The sequence below is a fragment of the Panthera onca genome, chromosome C2 (assembly GCF_046562875.1).
Source record: "Panthera onca isolate mPanOnc1 chromosome C2, mPanOnc1 haplotype 2, whole genome shotgun sequence".
NCBI lineage: Eukaryota > Metazoa > Chordata > Mammalia > Carnivora > Felidae > Panthera > Panthera onca.
The window spans coordinates 97,843,805-97,866,246 of record NC_138347.1 but is presented as its reverse complement, the minus strand read 5'-3'; the positions used below and the strand labels follow the sequence as shown (position 1 = coordinate 97,866,246).

The 22,442-nt window shown below is 40.1% G+C and overlaps 1 protein-coding gene and 1 pseudogene across 4 annotated transcripts in view; one reads left to right on the top strand and one right to left on the bottom strand.

Moving 5' to 3' along the window:
- The window catches only part of GOLIM4 (golgi integral membrane protein 4), a 78,743-nt gene that overhangs the window by 18,406 nt on the left and 37,895 nt on the right, over window positions 1-22,442 (bottom strand). For 2 of the 4 annotated variants that reach the window (XM_060639155.3, XM_060639153.3), the window contains exons 2-8: window positions 15,253-15,327; window positions 13,873-13,922; window positions 12,025-12,078; window positions 10,523-10,673; window positions 6,555-6,637; window positions 5,903-5,986; window positions 2,471-2,629 (exon numbers count right to left, since the gene is read on the bottom strand). In XM_060639155.3, coding sequence (XP_060495138.2) covers window positions 2,471-2,629; window positions 5,903-5,986; window positions 6,555-6,637; window positions 10,523-10,673; window positions 12,025-12,078; window positions 13,873-13,922; window positions 15,253-15,327 — 656 coding nt within the window. The remainder of the gene's footprint in view (window positions 1-2,470; window positions 2,630-5,902; window positions 5,987-6,554; window positions 6,638-10,522; window positions 10,674-12,024; window positions 12,079-13,872; window positions 13,923-15,252; window positions 15,328-22,442) is intronic. The other 2 variants (XM_060639157.3, XM_060639156.3) reach the window with 1 other exon arrangement.
- LOC132684511 (U2 spliceosomal RNA) lies at window positions 6,202-6,282 on the top strand (annotated as a pseudogene).

Genomic DNA, 22,442 nt, shown 5'->3' with positions numbered 1-22,442 from the left:
CTAAAAGGCAGCCTATGGAATGGAATAAGGTATTTACACATGAGATATCTTATAAGGAGTTAGTATCCTAAATCTATACAGAATTTATCAAACTGGGGGTGGCTGGGTGGCTCAGTAGGTTAAGTGTTTGACTTTGGCTCGGGTCATGATGTCATGGTTCATGAGTTCAAGACCCACATCAGGCTCTCTGCTGTCAGTGCAGAGCCTGTTTGGGATCCTCTGTCCTCCCCTCTCTTTACCCCTCCCCCTCTTACATGTGTGCTCTCTCTCTTTCTCTCAAAAATAAAAACATTTAAAAAATTAAAATTTAAAAAAAAAAAGAATTTATCATACTTAACACCCCAAAAAACAAATAATCCAGTGAAGAATGGGAAGACAAGAATAGACACTTTTCCAAAGAAGACATCCAGATGGCTAACAGACACACGAAGAGATGCTCCACATCACACATAATCAGGGAAATGCAAATCAAAACCATGAGGAGATATCACTTCACACCTGTCAGAATGGCTGAAATTAACACAGGAAACAACAGATGTCGGTGAGGATGTGGAGAAAGGGGAACCTTCTCACACTGTTGGTGGACAGTGGAAAACAGCATGGAGGTTCCTCAGAATTAAAAATAGAACTACCCTATGACCCACAATTGCACTACTAGGTATACCCAAAGGATACAAAAATACAGTTTTGAAGGGGTACATGCACCCCGATGTTTACAGCAGCATTATCAACAACATCCAAACTATGCAAAGGGTCCAAATGTCCATCAACTGATGAATGGATAAAGGGGATGTGGTGTGTGTGTGTGTGTGTGTGTGTGTGTGTGTGTGTGTAATGGAATATTACTCAGCCATCAAAAAGAATGAAATCTTGCCTTGCAATCATGTAAATGAAGCTAGAGTGTATTACGCTAAGCAAAGTAAGTCAAAGACAAATACCACATGATTTCACTAATGTGGAATTTAAGAAATAAAACAGATGAACATATGGAAAGGGGGGAAAAAAAAGACAGAAGGAAGCAGGCCATAAGAGACTCTTGATGATAGAGAACAAACGGAGGGCTGATGGAGGGAAGTGGATGGGGGATGGGCTAGATAGTGCTGGGCACTGAGGAGGGCACTTGTTAGAATGAGCCCTCAGTGTTGTATGTAAGTGATGAATCACTAAATCCTACTCCTGAAACCAATACTGCACTATATGTTCTGTATGTTAACTAACTAGAATTTAAAGAAAAATCTGAAAAAAGAATAAAATAAATAAACAAAAGGAGGAAGAAAGTCCTCTCTCGGACATCTGAAGACAACTTTTGGAGATGTAGGTCTTACCAATGTCCTCACGTACCTGGCGTGTTTGATATAATACTGCCCCTAGCTTTACATGAAGTATTTCTTTAAAGGGCCCTAAGTGCTTTCAAACGTGTGCCATTTATCTCCATAGCACTTCTGTGAGAAAGCTTCCAGCAGATAACTACTCTCTCCACCTCACAGATGAGAAAACTAAAGGTGTGAGTCATTACAAGATTAACCCAGGAAACTGGTAGTCAGATTAGGATAAAGAATAGAACCGATCCCCAGGCCAGAGATCTGGTCATGTTTTCTTATGTTAAGAGTAACCACAGAAGACACAGAGGGTCCTGTCTATACAGGAATGCTCTGCATGACTGAAGATTTCCATGAAGTCTGCTCCTAGCAACTTAAATATTCCCATAAGATGGTAACTCAGGGCACATCTTCTTGAACATTTGCTGTTAAAACCAACTTTTTCAGGGGGAAAGATAGTAATATGTGCTGTATTTATTATGCATGTAATTAAAACAACTTTGTAAGAGTTAAGGATAAGGGTAACCCTACTTTTGATGTCTCGCTTAGGAGATATTTTTTAAGCAAGGCTCAACTTTTATGAAGAACAGGAATACAAAAAAAAAATGGATTAAGAAACTAGCACTCATACATTTGGCAGTTTTATAGAGACCTCAAATACAATTTTTGGCTTGTTCTCTGTGGACCCAGAACTATACTATCAACCCTAATACTTGAGTGGGCTATCACATAATATCCTTATGATCATTTAATCTTCTCACTCTGCCCCCTAACAACCCAAATGACATGAACAGAAAAAAAATAAATAAAAAACTCAGCACAACAGCTCCTTAAAAAAAATAAACCCACATGAATAAACAAAGTTGGTAGAGTCTTTCCCAGAAAATATTACAGCAGTTCTCAAAGTGTACTCCCCAGACCAGCTGAATCAGTTAGAAATGCAGGCCTCATCCCAAAATAACTGAACTGGAAATTCTGGGCTGGGGCCCAACTATTTGTGTTTTAACAGCCCTGCCGGGGACTCTGATCTATGCTAAAATTTGAGAACCACTGTTCTGAAGGAAGGGTCGGCAATATTTCGAGCAGTTCACCTGATGACAGCTTGATGGGGAAAGTGACCCCACCACAGAATACCAGTTCACGCCTCTTACCTCCCGCGGCTCTCCAGCTGCCTTCTCCCTCGCTGTGCTGTCCCTGTGTGGAGAATGTGTCACCTGGGTAACATTCTGCTGCTCTGTTTGTTCTGGTTTGCGAAGGCTTGGGATCCGATTCAAAGTATCTTTCAATTGTTTATACTCTGCAACTTGTGTCTGTGTATAAATTGCACAATTGGATGCAAATTGTACAATTTGAGGAGGGAAAGAGATACATTGTTCATGGATGGACATTAGGGTTCACTGGAAGACTAGACTAAAATATTATACCGAAGTACAAATTAGGAAAAATATGCAGATTATTTCCATGCATTAGCTATTCTTACTTGGACAAGCTTAACCATTTTTAAGCACATGCAAATGAGAATTAGACATAAAGGGAGCAGAGAAAAAATATCTAAGACAGATGTTAGTTTCTCATGCTATGTTAAACAGTCAGAATTTTTATAAATAACTTGCTAGTATAAATATCATTATTAAAAGACAGTTTGCAATCAGTTTTACAAGCATTAAAAAATCTGTTTAAAAATTCACATAATTATATAAATACAAGTGCAGATATCTTTTACCAATATGGTCTAAGTAATGTTTTTCAGTGGAAAGGAATCATAAGCTTAAAATAAGCAACTATATAGATATACATATAAAAACATTAGCGTATATATATGTATATATATATAATCACTCAGACCACACCCTTCTGCCCATCAGCCTGTGCTCAAATACGGTCCCTTACTTTCCAGAATGCTTACGGTATTGTGCTCTGAAGATTTAGAAAAGGAATAGCATAGGCATGAAATGAGCCTAGATTTTTATTCCTCAGCTGTGAACCTTTCTTCTAAGGTGATAAAGGCACTACTGTAAGTATTAAACTACGATATACTCTTATAGCTGTGTCTGTGTATATGTGGTGGTGGTCTGTATGTGTGTGTACATGTGCAATATTTTTAACACAAGGAACTAGAAAGGCAGAAGAAAAATCAAATACCTTAACTAAGAAAATTAAGAGACACTGCTCATACTTAGCTCATCACATACACCAGTAGTTATCCCAAAACAGAGATGCTGTGTGTGTAAACACACACCCACATAAACACAGACAGAGAACACAGAAATCTTTTCTGGACAAGTTTCCCAGCCAGTGTGCACAGTAGAGCAGGTGAGTGGAGGTGGGAGTCCAGCCGGCACCCCACTGCCCCAGCCGTGCACCCTGGCATAGTGCTCTTTCACCCCAATGAAGAGGGGCCTTTTGAGTTGTTTTTTTTTTTTTTTTCCAATTCACACAAAGGTGAAGAAGTTTTCTCACTAAATCTATCTCAGGGGAGCGCTTCCTTATAATTTGTACAAAGGTATGCCATATGGCTAATGATGGCCCTTATCCCAGAAATCTATCAAAACATTTGCAAACCAACTTTGGAGGTCAAAGGGGAAAAAAAAAAAAAAGACATCCACATAGTGATACTTTTTAATAAATGTTTCTCCTTTCTCCTCCTCCTAGATACATATTTGAGAGCAGTAATGCTGCAGCTGTCAAATATTAGTGTGCACTGAGAATAATGGAAGGATCATGTTAAAAATGCAGTCTCCTGAGCCCCCAGTCTAGAAATTATGACTCGACGGGGTGTGGGGCAAGGCCCGTGGAACTGTGAAGAGGGAAAGTCTCCAAAAATGCCTGCTTACGAGTTACACGTGACCGTGACGTCCGCAGGCCCTAAACTTGAAGCTCAGATGTGGTCTGGTCACTGATCTTGGGCCAGCTATTTCATTTCTCTTTGACCTCACTTTTTTTAGCTATAAAAAGGACACAATGTAATATCTCAGTAGACTGTAAATATTAAATAAAATCCTGTATAAAAGTTCTTATGAAGATCCCTGGCAAACTGTAAACTCAAATTCTATTCTATTCTTGCTGTCTCTCCACTCAACTACATTTAAAAATCAGGTTGTCGAGACCCAGTCTGGTAAGATAATTTACGTAAGAAATGTAGGTGCCAGCAGCAATATTTATTTTCTAAGGAGATCCAGGGAAAGTACTACTATGGGGATCAGAGGGGGGACTCTAAGTGCTGCACCTAGTTCTGGCATAATGATTTAGGGGGTGGGGTGGGGCGGGTGGGCAGGAGAACTTCAGCCCCCCATCGAAGGAGCAGAAAAGATTTTAAAGAAATAGAATATGATACGTAAGTTACATAAAAATATTTTTTTTTCTACTACAAAATCTTGTCCATAACACTCCCAGCAAGCTTACTACGCAATTTGGTTTTGGTCATTTGTAAAATGCATTTTTTACTTACATTTCTCTGGATTTTCAAATTGTTGCTTAGCCTAATGTCTGTGGCCATGATAGCACACAGAATACTCAAATTGGTTTGTCACGTTTTTCAGCATGAAAAACAGCCTCAAATAAATTCCTGGTAAAAATTGTATAAAGAAGGTTTTGAATGAAATAATCTCCCAAAGTTAATTTGATTTGTACACACGTGAAAAATTACCACACAGCTACAGTTTCAGAGGGAGATACTCAATGACTACCTTGAAAAGGAGTCCCACAAATGCAGATGCTATAGTCTCTAAGACAGGCCAGGGCCCAGCATATTACCTTTCTTATAATTTTATAAAGACAAGAAGTAACGCATAGTCTCCTGAATTGGACAGATAGTTGGTGTTCCTCTTAATTCTTCCAACAGAAAAAAAAGTGCAGACCCAGTGACTAAGCTAGCCATTTCTACTGGTTTGCTTCTACTAGAAAGCTGTAAATCTTAGTATGGTACTGCCTTAAAAAGCTCTCCGACACTCGTATTTGTTTGTTTGTTCATTCAGGAAATATCCACTACAGGCCCACTTTGTGCCAGGGACTGTTCGAGGCTTTGAACAAATGGACCTTACGACTCTTGTTTTTCCTTCTCCACTGACATGAGATCTCTTATTTCCTGTTAATTTGACAACAATTCATAAGCCTAGTCCTAAAAGGAGTGTCTGTAGGCTGGAAAGCAGAAGTGAGGGAGGGAGGAATGGAAGAAAAAGTCTGACAATTATTTATTTAGGTAGCTAGCATCATATACAGATCCTACAGGAAGAGTCATCAAAAGGGCGGAGAGCGGCAGAAGACCAGATACAAGGGATGATTTCTGTAGTTTAAACAAGTATTAGACCACTGCATGTAGGGGCTGCTGGAGAGTAGAGATAGTCATAGGTACCACACTACCAGTGCAAAAAAGCATCATCATCATCATCATCATCATCATCATCAAAGGCTTATTTAATATTCTCTTGATTGAATTTTGAAAGCATGCAGGATCCTCAGGATCAGGAGAGCTCTGTCCTAAGGAACTTACTGAAGATTGGCTTGTGAGAGACTACATGCATAAGGAGTTTGGAAAGGTTAAGCAGACTGTAACAAGAACCAATAGAGGCTGCTACCCTGCTAACCTGCGCAGCAGCTAGTGCACTCTTGTGGTCTTCCAAAGTCACTACAAGTTGTTCGTGCTCGGAGAGTAAATTCTTATGCTGTTGCTACACAAAAAAGAATTTTACATGTTGACATTTAACATTCTAAGACAACTTCTGCTTTGCCTGACAGCGGTATGGGCACCCACACGCAGCTTGCCTGCCTGGCTGCTTGTTGTTCTCATAGCATTTGCTAAGTTGAAAAATCATCGTAGAGAGAAGATTCTATGAATGTAGTATTTGGAAACCGACAATGTGCTACCTCAACGTTATCATCACTAATCGCTTCTCGGCCTTTTGGCTAAGATCAAGTGTAGTATCAATATCATAATCACAATGAAATCAAAATCAAAGGAACATCTCATTATTAATAAAACTTGGTAAACACAAAGCTTATTAAAATGCAACCATCTAGCAAAAGAATCATTTCAGTACGAACAAAAATGCATTTTCAGACCATCCTTTAGCTCACGATGCAGAAGTGGTAAAAGTACTGGGCACACTCCAGTTTACGCAAAGCCCAAAACAACAATGTGGATTGGTAATGCAGGTCAATTAGGGAATAACATCTAAAGATATTCTGCAAAGTAAAGCAGGCCAACAGTAAACAGTCAAATGCACAGTTCTGTTTTACCTTGACGTCTTGAAGCTGTGTGTGCATGTCTTGGTGCGCTTTCCTTAGTTGTCTATTCTCTTCTCTCAAATTGTACACGGTTTCTATTTTTGAAAAAGAAAATAGTGCCTAAAGCCTTGAGATTTTCTGGCTTTTGATTCCATTAGTTTCATATCTGAAACTTCACATAACTATTTTTAGGATTTGTTTTTAACTTTGATAGTATAATAGGCCAAATCAACCAAAATTATATCACTTGGGGATGTGGCATGGGTTCAGCCGGACATTCCAAAACAATCTGGTTTGATAGTTTAAATACTTTTAAAGAAGCTACACAGTGTAGAAGTTAAGGAGTTGTAATTACTCAGTAGTTAAAAAAATGACGTATTTCTATTAATAGCCAAGTCCTTAGGAATAAAATGTAATGGGCAGGAACGGTATAAGATTTGAGTCTCTCCACAAATTAAAAAGAAAGTTATCAAAAAGTACAAATCCTCCTTCTATAGCATGAATAATTTCCACAGACTCCAAAGAGTATTTCAATTACAAAGGCAACTCAAGAAATAAGAGACAGAGAAAAATACCACTTACCTGTTGAAAAATTCTACATCTATTTTCTTTCCTCTACCATTGAGTTCTTGACTGATGCAAATTCTCCCACCAATAACAAAAGGACAGTTTTCTCCAGGGCTATAATGTGAGACCGTGGCTGTCCAAGTAAAGTCCTATAATCTCTCCAATCTCAAGCCTACTGTTCAGGGAACAGCTTCAGTGACTTAAAGATTCCAGGCCCAGCTCTGTTACCCTCCTGGTGATTTTCTCACGTTCACTATATCTGGGCATTAGATGCTATGAACTGTTAGCTCCAGGGCTGAATCTAACTCACATGAGTTTTTTCTTTTTTTCTTTTTTTTTTTCTTTTTTTTTGGCCCCTGCAGTGTAGACCTATGCAGAGTGTTCCACATTTGAACAGTTGTCACCCCTTAAAAATCAAGAATCTGGGTCTACTAATATTTGGCAACACGAGGCCAAATCTCATGTGACAATACTCAGCAGAAGTTGAATGGTGGCAGGATGACAATATAATTCATTTTTCAATGGGAGGTACCTTTGAAAGTGAAAGGGGATGCTGTTAATAACAATGCTGAGACAGCAGCTGTTAAGTCTGCACAGTGCTGGGCAAACCACCCGAGTGGCAGACAAAACCCTAACTCTGCAGCATGGCACCCAGCGCTGAAGAAAATGCCCATCACCACCTCTCACCATATTTTCTGTCCACTTTTACTCCTATATAGTCCCTGCCTAACCCCCTGAGCTTTGGACTGGTGATTGGGTTTAGGGGAGAGATCAAGAACAGGGTGGGAAGGATTTCGACTCAAAGGTCAAAACAGGACACCACTGGCAATCCAAGGACACCCTAAATGTGTCGTTGGCTGGATGGGGGCTTCAGTAGACACACACATACATACATACACATGCAAACGTGCATATACACGCCTACATGCATGCACACACACAACACCCAATCCACTAGCTTATAAAGGAGTTTTGGATTATAAACTTAAGGCAGTTGCTTCTGTACTTTAACTGTATTGACTTGAGTTATTTAATTTGATTAAGCCTCAGTGCCTTCATTTGTTAAATTAGGCTAAACACAATGCCTCACTTACAGGTTGTTATGAGAATTAAATAAAAATAATCGCATGAAGAGTTTCACCTGGTACTGGCACATGGTAAACATTTGCTGAGTGCCAGCCATTATTTTAAAAATAACAAAAAGAATACTTACTTAAACTTATATGCTACCAGCTCATCTCCCCAGGATTCTAAATTCCCTTCTGGTATCACATTAAACTACCACAGACTGCCTGGATTATTCACCTTAGTTGCCACTAATCTGCATCTATCACAGTATGCTTTAACTTACTATCTAAAGCTTTTATCCAGGAATCATAATCACGCAAAAGTGCTGATGTAAAAACTGCTCATAAAAGTGTCATCAAAGGCATCTTCACACCCGACTGTTTAAGGCCTCTGTGAAATTTCTTTCAAAAATTGATACCAGAAATACGTACCATTCTCTCTCACCTCCTTCTCTTACTCTCCGTTTCTCCCTCCCTTGCTCAACACACAGTGTAGGTATATTCTCTCTGATGATGAGAACCCTGCCACTTACTGCATTTCCTTTTCTGTCCTGGCTGCCAGCAAGTTGAGACCAAGTTACGAGGCTTGCGTTATTTAGGACACAGAATTCACATACATGTGTCCTTCTCTTTGCCATGGTTCTGATTTATCACTTCTGTATTTAATTTGTTAAAACTCTACTCTACATGAGCTTTATTTCAAAGAAAGGAATACAGAGTAGACACAAGAAAACATGATTTATATTACCTCCATGAAGACTTTTCTCTGTTATCTTAATGACCCCCACCATCTGCCATATCACCAACAAGCCAACGCCCCTGCCAGTCTACACCTTCTGGGTATCATCTGCTGACACCTGGACCCTCTCTCAAGACCACCTGAACTCCTTGTAAACTGCTTCTATGGCTACCTAATTCCCATGTGCCTTTTTGCTGTAACTTATTATTTTGAAGTACTTACAGACAAAACATTGCAAAAAAAAGTACACAGAGGTCCAAAGTACCCATCACTCAGCTTCCCTCTATGATGATATCTTATATAAAATCAAAATATTGTTTGGTACAGTATAATCAACTGGGCCACAGGCCTTCCTTGGATTTCACCATTGTTTTTGCAAGCATCATGTGCCTTTTTACACCAACTCTCGCACTTCAAACTTATTTAGCATCTGAAGAGCTGATTGTAGAATATTTCCCCTTTTAAGAATTTACATGTACTCAGAGACGTGATACATACTGCTTCATATTAGTATGAAAATGCCTCATGCTGATGCTGATTGTGTGTCAGTAACTGTTCTAGGTGCTGTACATAAATCAGTTAATCCTCACATGAACCCTAGGAGGTGGATGACTTGTTATGAATACCCCAGTTCTACAGACAACGGCAATGAGGTGTGTGGTGATTACACAGCCTGTCCATGGTCATGTAACTAGTAACCGAAGAGGCCAAAATCCACCAGGGCCCTCTGACTCTGGGGCCTGAGCTTTTCAGAGCTACTGCTAGCAATCAACAGGTAATCTTTTCGGCCCCTTGGAGACTAGGAAATGCACGGGGCAATTCGGATCATCACAATGACCATGCAGCATAGCTGGCATTTTATGGATAGGGGTCAGAGATGCTAAATATCTTGCAATACACATACAAAGAGAACCGTCTTACCCAATGAAACCAACGCGCCCCACCAAGAACCACTAAGTATTCTAGGGCGCCTGGGTGGCTCAGTCGGTTGAGCGTCCAACTTCAACTCAGGTCATGATCTCACAGCTCATGAGTTTGAGTCCCGCATCGGGCTCTGTGCTGAGAGCCCAGAGCCTGGAGCCTGCTTCGGATTCTGTCTCTCTCTCTCTCTCTCTCTCTCTGCCCCTCCCCCGCTCACACTCTGTCTCTCTCTGTCTCTCAAAAATAAATAAACGTTAAAAAAACAATTAAGAATCACTATTCTATTCTGTTTCCCTAAACAAACACAAAGAGATAAAGATAAATGTGAAATGTTACGAAGAAGTAACCACATGTGCGGGCGCCTGGGTGGCTCAGTGTCCAACTCTTGATCCCGGCCCAGGTTATGATGTCACAGTTCAGGAGACTGAGCCCTGCTTCAGGCTCTGCACTGATAGCACAGAGCCTGCCTGGGATCCTCTCTCCCTCTCTCTCTGCCCCTCCCTGGCTCACACTCTTTCTCTTTCTCTCAAAATAAATAAACTTAAAAAAAAAAAAAAAAAGAAGTAACCACAGGTAAGTGTGAATCAATCGCCATGTAAAACAACAAACAAAATTCTATTGTTTTACAGAAACATTAATATGAGCAGTTATGTCCACATAAACTGGCTAATTAGACTTTCAAATACCTTTTAGCTTAGAAAGTTCTTGCTCTTTCTCTTGCTGCAGCTGCAGGTATTTCTGCTTATGGTCATTAAACGTCCTACTGAAGTCTTCTCCTTGCTTGCGATGTTCCTCCTCCAAGTCGCTGTGCTGTTTCTTCAGCTCCTCGTGTTGACTCTGTAAAGATGAGAACTTGAGCAGAGATGTGTATTCCCTAAATTATCCCAGAGTCTATAGCCTTTCTCTCTGGAGAAAGAACAGGTGAAGTAGCAGGTTCTGTCTTCCTCGGGTTGCTTTTAATTTGGGCCGTTCCCCTCCATTTCCCTTACATTTCAGATCAGTGGCTTGGGATCATGGCCAAACATAATTTTCTCTTTAATTTTTAACATCGGTAAAACAAGAAGTCAGAAGTCAGCAATGGGAGATGGAAAGGGGGGTGGGGGAAGGATTTGGGGAAATTCCCAGGGGTTCAAATTGCTGCGGAGACAAGGTAAAGATAATGGAAAAATTATCCCTCCACAGATATTCCAGACTTTCTCTTTCAATCTAATGTTTTCTCAGCAACATTTTTTATTTCCCTTCCTTACTTTTCAGCCTTCCTGGCAACTCAGTTTAAAGAAAAAGGGAAAAAAGTGATATTTTTCCCTTTGGGGGAAGTAATAAATCTTATTTACCTTACTCCTAGTTATAATACTACACTGTAATCATAATCTAGGTAAATGCTACAATCTCCATATGCTTAATGAAAGGATGGTCTGCTTTAATCCATGCACTGCTTTCTTGATCCAGGAAAGGTTCTGGTTTCGATAAAAAGCACTCACTCTACTGACACAGGAGGAAAGACAATACCAAAGAAAAAGCCAGGCGGGGAGGGAGGGAGGGAGGTTGAAGGAAGGGGTGGAGACGGTGACATGGTTTTCCTGATGTGCAGAAGGCTTCATGAGATCCAGTCTTCTCTTCTAGCTTGACAGAAATAATGAATCTTCCCCCCGCCCCACCCCCCCCTTTCTCTCTCTCTCTCTCTTTCTTAAGTCGTCTTGACCCACAATAGTTTTACCCAAGAATCAAGGAAGGAAAACCTTTAAATATAAATTGTGTTCCTGTAGCAAGTAAAAGGACACATTAAATATTAGTAACATGAATGAGACATTTAATTCTACTGCCTCCAACGTGCCTAAGATGAAAGAAAATATCTAAGGTAGACCACTGTGAAAAATTAAACAAACAAAAAGCCTTAAAGGATAAAGAGAAGAACAGAATTAAAAATCAGGTGACCAGACACTGTTTCACCAAAAAAAAATGTGTAATAAGCTGAATGGTTGTGTATGTGCGTGTGCGTGTGTGTGTGTGTGTGTGTGTTTATAATTGGGTGATAAGATGAGGGGACATTACAATTCTACATCATTTTTAGTGAAAAATGACAATGTGCTGTATTACCACACAAATCAACCTTCCATAAGCTTTCCTTGATCTTGTAAGTTACTTAGTTCTTTCATCCATGCATGAAGAACAACTTTAAATTACTCACTTTCAACATCTGATGTTGCACATTCAACGCACTGTATCTACTATTGGAATCTTGCTGTAAATTGAAAAGAAAATGGTTAACACAGAGATAATGAATCTGGCTCTCTTGCTAAACATGGCTTAAAGCACTTAACAGAACAATTCCATCTATTTCACTTATATAAGCCACAATGAATTCTATGCTCTAACCAGGATTTCTCTGGGGCCATCTCTTTATTTAACGGCAGGAAGAAGTTTCAATGTTCCTCAAAGTTTGCTACATTTTAGTAAAGAAACAGTAAGACATGAAGTCATAAAACAGCACCCTGGCAGGGCCCCTGGAAATGATTTACTTCCCTTCCCCTCTCCAGTTGAGAAGAACCGAGGCTCAGACGCACAAGGTCCTTGCCCTGAGACACAGTCACTGTGCATGGTGCATGGCTGATACACTACGCCAGGTGCTCTGAGGGGATGGGGGGATGAACCAACTTGCACCAGGCCTCACAGTCTCTGCAAGCCTTAAGAAAGGGAAGAGAAAAGGTGCTTTCCTTCCCTGGGCTTCCGTGGGTAAGGAATTCTCCATGTGTCATTTTACCCATTTCACAAGTGAGAAACCGAGAAAGGATAAGGACTCCAAGCTGAGGGCAAACACTTGTTTAGTAGCAGAGCCAGGACTGAAACCTGAGCCCAAGCCATGTTGCAGCAGTGTACAATTTGTGTCCCAGGGGAACATCTTTACACACGGGCCTCACACATTTCCACAGTCCTGGACAGCCACAAGCAGCCAGGGCACAAGATGCCTGACAATTCTCCCTCCCCGTGCTGTTCTATCTGACGTGCTGCACCCCATCTCCGGCACAAGTACACTCCCAACCATTTCTGGTTTTCTTTTTTTTTTTTTTTTTACAATTTCCAAAATGAACTGCATTTTTCCTCTATCACTTCACTTTATTGCTTTATTTCATAACGCAGTTTCTTTGTAAAGTCAAAGAGTAAATTTTATTGCTTTATTTTATTGCTTCATTTCATAACGTACTTTCTTTGTAAAGTTAAAGTTTACTCTATTGCTTTATTTCATAACGAACTTTCTTTGTAAAGTAAGAGTAACTCTTTTGAAATGCACAACAGAAAGTACGCAATCTTAGCTGGGCCTTTTAAAAGTTAAGAGTTGAAAGCTGACAGCCTCCTGACTCTTCTCAGTTTTAGTACCCCAGAATGCTGATGTTTCATTCAACTAATGTCATATGTTTTTCTTAGAGTAAGAGAAAAGCTTGCTTTTCTCCAGTGAATTTGTACTAAAAAAAAAATTTTAAATGCCACTATCATTCCTTCCTTCCTTCCTTCCACAAATGTATTTGAATGCTGACCCTAGGCCAGATGTTACACAGTAACATCTGTGCAAGTTACAGTAACACTGTACAAAGGCAAAGCAAAATATACATCACATATATATTCTCTTACAAAAGGACTACAAATGAACAAATGAATGAATAATCTTTTATTTATTGTTGAACATTAAGGCTAGTCCCACTTTATCAAAAATATATTTATATGTTTATATAATTATATTTATATATTTATATTTAAATATGTTTATATAATTATATTTATATTTAAATATATTTATATATATACTATACGTATATATATATACGTAGATATATATTTCGTACATATATCTACGTATATATATATACATACGTATATATATATACGTAGATATATATATTCGCATATATTACGTATATATATACGTAGATATATATTTCAGCCTTACTGTCCTAATGATCAACACTGTAAAAGATTTTGTTGCTATATTTCCCTCTCCTTAAGTTTCATAAAATAATTAAGAAAAAAACCCAAAACATACCCTTCCTTTATTTAGTGTTTCTTGTGCTTCTAATTTATAAACAAGAAAATCTAGAAAATAAAAAATGGAGAAAATAGGGTGTAAGTTAATTCATTATGGAATTTTTAAACAAAGGCAAACTTTACTCAGACTTGTGAAAAATATTTTAGGTTTAAAAACAATCATGCTTAGTAACGCAGTTTATTTTGCCTCTTAATGCTTTAGAGAGAATTGAAAATAACTATCATATAATTTTCATCTTTATTTTAAAGCTATATATCTTGAATAAACAAAATATACATGATAACCAATTAATTAGAAGTGGTCTTAGATTGTGCATTCTGTGATGAACTCTCCTTGAAATTAAGGAGAAAGAAAAAAATGAGGCACACCTAAAGACAAGAGATGATTTATTGCTATCCACTAGATGGCATGCTAAAACCATTCAGGACTTGAAAAGAGAAATCAAGCCTTGGAAACCACCTTTTATGCTCTTAAAGCTTTATTATCCACTAGATGGCTCTATAAAATCACTCTGCATTTAAAGACAAGGAGAATCCAAATCCTATCAAAGCAGTTTAATGATGTTAAACTTGTATTCTTCCAACAGGCTTAATCCAAGGGTCAGTAAAACATCCTACCCCATACTGCCCTCCCATTTTCCCTCCGTCTACTCCATACCAACATAATCAGACAGAATACCTAACTTACATTTCCTCATAAGATTTCGCAAAACATAAGGAAACAAATAAGAAGAATGGGGATAAATTCAAACCACAAGCTGTATAAAGCCTATGTTTTCTAGAAAAATTCTGATAAAAATCAGTAGCATTGCCTAATGCCTGTCCTAAATGCTAATTGCTCAAATTGAACCCATCAGCTGTGTCAATAAAAGCCTAAAATAAAATATGTGCATAACATAGGAGACACCATACAAAAAAAGAGACATCATGCAATGAGATCAATTTCTTATGTTATAAATGTATGTATATGTCTAAATGTATGCATGTATGTGTATACGAATGTATAAAATTTGTCATATTCTGGACAACACAAGCTGTTACTCCTTGTACATCTATGGACAGAAGTTTCTGGTATAAGTAACATATGTGTGTAATATTCACATGAAAAGCTGTTTATTTCTGATGTATGTGTAACTAATAATATGAACTACCTCAAGGTGGCATAAACTGAATGAAAGATTCTGAACCTAATCTTAAGCAGAAATTATTGAACTGCACAATGCATTACATATTGCTTGACTTTCTCAGTCTACCCATAAAACTGACTTAGTAGGTTTAGCTGAGAAATTTCTTAGCAAAAAGATAGTAAAGCAAGTACATGATATGTCAACGAGGAGTTTGATAAAAATACAGAACAGAAATTGCATTTTATATTTACCTTCCTTTGCTTTCTTATGTTCAAGTCTTTCCTTTTGCAAGGATTTCTCTAATCTTGATCTGTGTTCATACACAACTGAAAAAAAAAGTTAAAATTTATCTGCAAAGAATTAGAACTTCTAAAGTAAAATTAACATCAATTTTCAAAATGGGGGGGCGGGAAACAATTTAAGGTCTTCACAATTAACATAAAAATGACTGCATTTATAAGTTCCACATTCTGGGTAAAAAACAGACACAATAATACACATAATTCTGAGCTGACTTCTGCACAGCCTGCCCCTTTATAGAAACAATACTCTGAGAGAGGCTTCTATCCACCTTCTTTGCCAGCTCCTTCTCCTGCTTCTCAAATACAAGAATCTCTGAGGTTCCATGTCTCTTGCAGGGCAGAGGTGTCCACTCTCCTGACTTTCACCACCATTTGCACAGCTGTTAGCCCCACATGTATATTTCTAGCTCCTGCCTCTCTCTTAGGTATTAGCACAGCATCTTCCAAAGACTTCAGGTTTCTCCACCTACATATCCCATAAATACTGGCAAGTCCACGTGATCTGAATGTGAGCTAAGGCTGTCCAGACCAGTAAGGAAACCTCAGCACCCCACTGGCCTAAAAGAGAAGGCGTATTCCCCCACAGCAAGGAAAACACAGGGGAGAGTCATAGAAATGAAGGGGGCAGGGACTCTAAACAGAATCTATAAACGTCAGGTTTACATCTGCCATGGGGAGAAGCCAATGGCAAAACTGATGCCATGCTGTAAGACTTTCCTGTGCTTGATTATCCCTACCTACCCAGTCTTCTCTGAAGCAGCCAGCATTGCCAGGTGAGTAGAGAGGAAGAACAGATGTGGTAGGGGAAAAGAGGGAGGAGAGGCCCATCAGGACTCTCTCTTTCCCACCTCAGGCTTCACTTCTACATCAAACGGGAAGAATGGGAGGAGCTTTACCTTTGAATGAATAAGATGATAAAGTCGGTATTTTATTTATACAATAAAATGTATGCAGATGGACTAGACCAGACATAACACTCAGTAGACCAAGACTGTGTTTCCGGATAAAAGAATTTTTTTTTTTTTTTAATCTGAGAGAAGTTGAGAAGTATCCAAGTTTGTGTTAAGATTTCCTTCTGGGACAGAAAGGCCAGCCTTGCAGAGTGGTTTGTACAGGCAAAGAAGGGGGGAAAGGGCAAAACCTGAATTTCTGACATACACTTTGCATCCTATTTGTGCAGCATTATGGTCCCATGTGATCTCATTCCTTGCCAAGGAAAGCCAAACCTGTTATTTGGTTCCCATGCCAGTCCCTAGCTTCCCTTGGCTGCCTAAGATACGATTTCACCATCAATCACGGACTCACCATGTACAGTGCATACAACTGCCCGACACTATTGGACACATCCAAAAGTGCCGCGGTCACAGCAACTCCCCTCCCCTCCCCCACACCTGACATAATAACCCCTTACGCTTGAAGTGAATGCCCTGTCCCTCCCGCCCTTTCCCCAGTGTCACGGCTGCCAGTGGGCAGCTCCTGCTGTCCTCCCTCCAACTTGCCCATCGCCTCCTGGGTCCTCCACCGCCTCCCCACACTGCATCTCTCATCTTGTCATCCCATATAAACCTTCCACTTCCAAGGAGGTTTCTCTCCCTCTGCAACTACCACAGCCCCGACCTCTACTCACACGTCTGCTGCCATCTCTGGGCACTGCTCCTAGAATTCCTGCCACCATCCAAACTGGCATCACGTCATGCCCTGGCAGCGTGTATGCCCCAATCTCAACTTGCCCCTCAGCCTCAGCCTCACACAAGTCATAGCAACCATCCCTGCTCCAGTCTTTTCCTCTGCCTGGAGTTCTATTCTCTGCCAGATGACCCTTCCTCTCCCACCCCAGTGCTATTCTTATAAAGGAATCCAATACAGCTCTGTATCCATTGAGCCCCTACCATGTAACTGGAACCACATCATGAGTATAAATAAAAAATGAATAGATAGACATAGGCCTGGCTACAAGCAGCTCAAGTCTAACACAGTAGACAGGTTAGTAGACAGTAATTTTTAAATAATTAGAGCTATAGGTCATGATCTCGCGGTTCGTGAGTTCGAGCCCTGCCTCAGGCTCTGTGCTGACAGCTCGGAGCCTGGAGCCTGCTTCGGATTCTGTGTCTCCCTCTCTCTCTGCCCCTTCCCCTGCTCACACTCTTTTTTGCTCGCTCAAAAATAAATAAACAATAAAAAAAATCAAAAAACGGAGCTAAATACATTTAGCGCAATAAAAATATATTGAAGCCCAAGGAAAGACAAGGATGAGCTCTGGATGCGAGAAAGGTAAGAGAAGACTTCTCAGAGGTGAGAAGAGGTGATCTCTTGGCTGGCTTTGAGAATGAAGAGCAGTTTGACAGAAAAGGACCCCAAGGGAGAAAGGCACTTCTGGAAGACATCACAGGGACAAAAGCACAGGGGCATGAACTTGGGGTAAAGGAAGCTGTACTCCAAAAAGCTTGGTTGCAGGACACCTGGGTAGCTCGGTCAGTTAAATGTCTCACTCTTGACCTTGGACCAGGTCACAATCTCAGGGTTTGTGAGACTGAGCCCCACATCAGGCTCTGCACTGACAGCATGGAACCTACTTGAGAGTCCTTCTCTACCCCTCTCTGCCCCTCCCCCATTTGCATGCACACATTCTCTCTCTCTCTCTCTCTCAAAGATAAATAAAAATAACTTAAAAAAAATCTTGGGACACCTGGGTGGCTCAGTCAGTTAACCATCTGACTACTGATTTCAGCTCAGGTCACAATCTCACACACGGTTCGTGAGTTCGAGCCCCGCACTGGGCTCTGTGCTGATAGTGTGGAGACTGCTTGAGATTCTCTCTCTCCCTCTCTCTCTCTGCCCCTCCCCTGTTCTCTCTCTCTCTCTCTCTCAAAATAAATAATCTTAAAAAAAAAAAAAAAAAAGCTTGGCTACAAGTCCAGTGTTGAGAAATTATTATTTTTTTTCAAACAAATCTGTATGGTATATAAGTCCCTCTGCCAGCTTCTAAAAAGCCTATTAAAACCAAGAAGTTTCTTGGATTGGTACCAACAGTATCATGTGGAATGATGTTTAGAACAAGGCAGGGTAAAAAAAGGTTAGCACTATAGGACCTCACTAAGCCAAGCCCTAAATAAACTGCATGCTCAGTCAGGTGGGAAAAACTTACAGGGACGCAGGTACATTACAGTGCTATCACAATATCACAGAGGCAAAAACAGGATGCCACAGGAACACCTAAGCTCCCCGGCTGGAAGGAAGTGCACTCCTTTCCTCTAACCCACCAGCCAAAGTTCCCAGGTCCTGGGTAGAGAGAGTCACAGGAACATACACATGCCAGTTAAAATGGAATTTTGGTGTACTAATTGGACATATTATAGATGATTTCAGCAAGTATGTGTGTCACTTTCAAAGAAAGGAACAGGAAAAGCAGTCAAGATCTTGTTCCAGTGAAACTTAAGTGGCAGCAGGGGTGAGTGGGAGGTCCTGGGTATAGGGGGCTCCTGAGGAGGTCGGGACTAGTAGAGGCGAACAATTCCAGCCTAGAAACACCCATGATCTTAAGAGACAGAGAAGCACAGTAAACAAGACACAGGAGAGGGCTGCTCACCACCTGTCTCCGGCTCTCAGACTCCATATACTAAACATTATTATGGAAGGGTAATGATAGAGAAGGAAGCTGCATTTACAACTTATAATCCTGTGAAATTCTTTACTTCATATATAGCAGCAATCACCATAAACTTACTCTTGCAAACTCAGTCTTATATGGGACTTGGTAATTGGGTAATGATTGTCTTTGCACTGGGAAGCAGAAAACTCATCAGCATTATTTCATCTTCAGTAAGAGTGGAGGGTCCACTACATTATACCAAGTAGACAGGGAGTGTAGGGGATGGGATGAGAGGGTGGGAGACAATGCTCCATTCTTTAGTCTCTTCTCTGCAATGCAATCAGGAAGATAACGTGCCAACAGCCAGTCCGAAGTACCCATTTATCATACTGAATCACACAACTGTCTTTGACAGTTTTACGCTCAATGGGAATTTACACGTTCAACATATTAATAGCCATGTTGTCTCAAGAGCCAGAAAATCTGAGGATACACAGTTATAAACTTTCATAAATAACCTCAACAGATGCTACGAAATGTCTACAAAGAGCCCAACATGTTTGTGGATTCCAATCAAAAGTCAAAGGTCTTCAGAAATCTGAGATGTACATGAACGAATAAAATGGCATCACTACTAGCAAGATCTAAGGCATAAAGAATGTGGTTTTGCAAATGCAGTAAAAAAAAAAAAAAGATGTGGTAAATAAGGATAGAGAATATATGTACAAACCATGAGGTAATTGTACTATTAATATTATCTTACTCAGAACTGGTCAAGCCATTATTATAGCACCAGTTTCTGGTCCTGACGTAAAATAACTTAAGAATGCAGAAATGGCTTAAGGGTTGGAGAATATCAACAAGGAGGAGGTGAGAGAAGGGAGCCGCAGTGACTGATAGGGGCTGGAGAAGTGCTGTTTCTTAATCAAGTTCAAAGAAAAAGGAAAACAAAGCCAAAAGGAGTCTTAAACTGTATGCTGAGGAAACCACATTGTAAGGGAAAACGAGAGTGAAAATTAACCCTTGAAACTGCAAATTCTAGAAAGAAAGGGAGAGGGAAAGAAGCAGATGGTAATGTAATGGTTGAGAGCACAGACTCCGGTGTCTAGATGCAAATCCCAGATCTATTCCTTATGGGGCAAGTGGCTGAACTTTGTACTTCAGTTACCCTCACATGGTGTATGGGAATAATGATATCACCTATCTGTTTTGGGTGAATGTCAGGGTTAAATAAGTTAAATTGTGTCAAGTGCTTAGTTAAATTGTGTCAAGTGCTTAGAACACTGCCCGGCACAGAGTAAAAGCTAGAAAATTTTAAAATATTTTTTCACCTATCTGTGATGGCTTAAAACTGCCAAAGAATCAGATGATTCCCTGAGCCCTTTCAACCCTACAATTAAAGTCTAGTAATGTGAAGTACTTACACACACACACACACACACACACACACACACGGAGACAGTGGGCGGGGGGACTCGAAAAGGCAATAAAATATTAATCTCAGTTCCCTTTTACTTAAAAAAAATTTTTTTCCCTTAAAAAAACCAGAAAGTAAGTAATCAGTCCAACAGCTCCAAAACTCAGAAGGCTTTTTTTTTTTAAATAAGAACCGAAAAGTAAAACAGAATCTTTGTGTCCTTGTAGCGCTCTAGAAAATTTCCCTATCAACTAAACAGACACACACATACACCCCACACTACCCTTAATTCTTTTAACATGCGTTCTCCAGGCTTTGGAGCTAGTGATTTATCTAGATGGGTTTACTGTTTCACTTAGAAGGAGGATCACTAATCAATCCTTGTCACCTATCTCTATTTTCCTATTTATACTCTGAAGTCAAGGGCATCAGTCAAGATGAACTAATACTGCCAGAACCTCCACGACAAAAAAGGTGCATAATGAGTATTCTCAAAGCACCAGACAAATTTAAGGAAAAATAAGGATAAAAATAATGATTCAATCTTGGCATTCAAGATTTTTAAGGCAGAACAGCACTGCAACCGGGATAGGATTTGAATCACAAGAACCCATGAGGAAAGGATGAAAACGCATAATACTCATCATCTCCCCTGCTTCCTGAAAAGGAGTTTAATATTTTCCATGCAGTTGAGAATGGAAAGAGGTTTTATTCCTCTTTCAAGCACTCAAGAGTTTATAATCATGCCAGCTTCCTGCAGCAATTTTCCATTTTAACTCTGACTTCCTCTGAAAGTCACAAGAGAAATTAGCTGTTGCACATCCCCTTGTGGGCAAAATACCTATCTATGACATTTCAGGGCAAACAGCGCCAATTCAGAATTAAAAGGCAACACTCCAAAATTAGAAAGCATCGCTGAGTCTTTTAGCACCTTAAGCCAAGAGAGGGCAATGTTTCTTTGGCAGAAGCAACAGCCCATAGAATTTTGCTTTCAGTCTTGCCCGTAACATAAGGTTTTGTCTTTATTAAAAAAAAAACAACAAAAAAACACTTGAGGCTCCGTAAGAAAGTCATAGAACTCCATCTGTGAAACCATTAAGAATTGCAAGTACCTTTTTCATTTTGCAGATGATAAAAATGAAAATGAACAAACCTGTGCCTTTGAGAATTGTGGCTGAAGATTTTTAAGTAGGATAGCAAGAGGAGACAGAAAGGAAGATGAACTGAAATCACCATAGTTCCCAGAACATAGTCCTTTCGGAGATTTGTTTTGTCTTTGTTTTTAGGCCTAAAATAGCAGATATTTATCACAGCCTTTAAGAACAGTTTTCGGTTGCGGTTCTAACTCACCAGATGTGGGGCGGAGGCCGGCCACTTGCCACCCTCTCTTCTGGAGAACAACGACTTGGTAATTAACGTGAAGACAACATTTCAGATACAGTTTTCCAATGATCTGTCCTTCCTTCTCTCAGAATTTTACCTCATAAGGAGTCTGAGAAAGAACAGAGGAGCTCCCCTTAGAAAACAACCCACATAAAACAACTAAGTAAAGGAACAAAGAAGGTGGCATTTTGAAGATCTCACTAGATCCTCCCTCCAGCCCCCTGGAGTAGGCAAGGCCGCCCCTAAGGCCTGTGGCTGCGTTCAGTGTCTCGGCCTGGCTCTTTCGGCAAAGTCTCCCCGGCTTCTGCACCATTTCCGAAACTCCGTTAGGATCTCTCACACATAACTCCTGAACAGTTAAGTCTACCTTTTGCTTCTCACTCACCCCAGTTTTACATCTTCCAGTACAATTTAACCTTTCCAGTCAGCCTGACAATTTATAGCTGAATTCAGCTGTTAATTAACCTTTTCCTATGGCTAGCTCCCTTTACTAAATTACACGTTCACACTCCAGGCCTGGGGGCAAAACCTTCAGTGGCTTCCCATCACACTAGGAGTGGAACTCGACCCCCCCCCCTCAAGGCCCAGATCGTTCCTCCCACTCCACTCCGTCATTCATTCCTCCAACAGGCCAGACACCCTTTCACCTCAGCACCTTGTACGGCCTCTTCCTGGTTGCCTCCACTCCTCCTTCTCTGCATCACTGACTCCTGCATTTCCGGCAGATCTTTACTAACAAGACACCTTCTC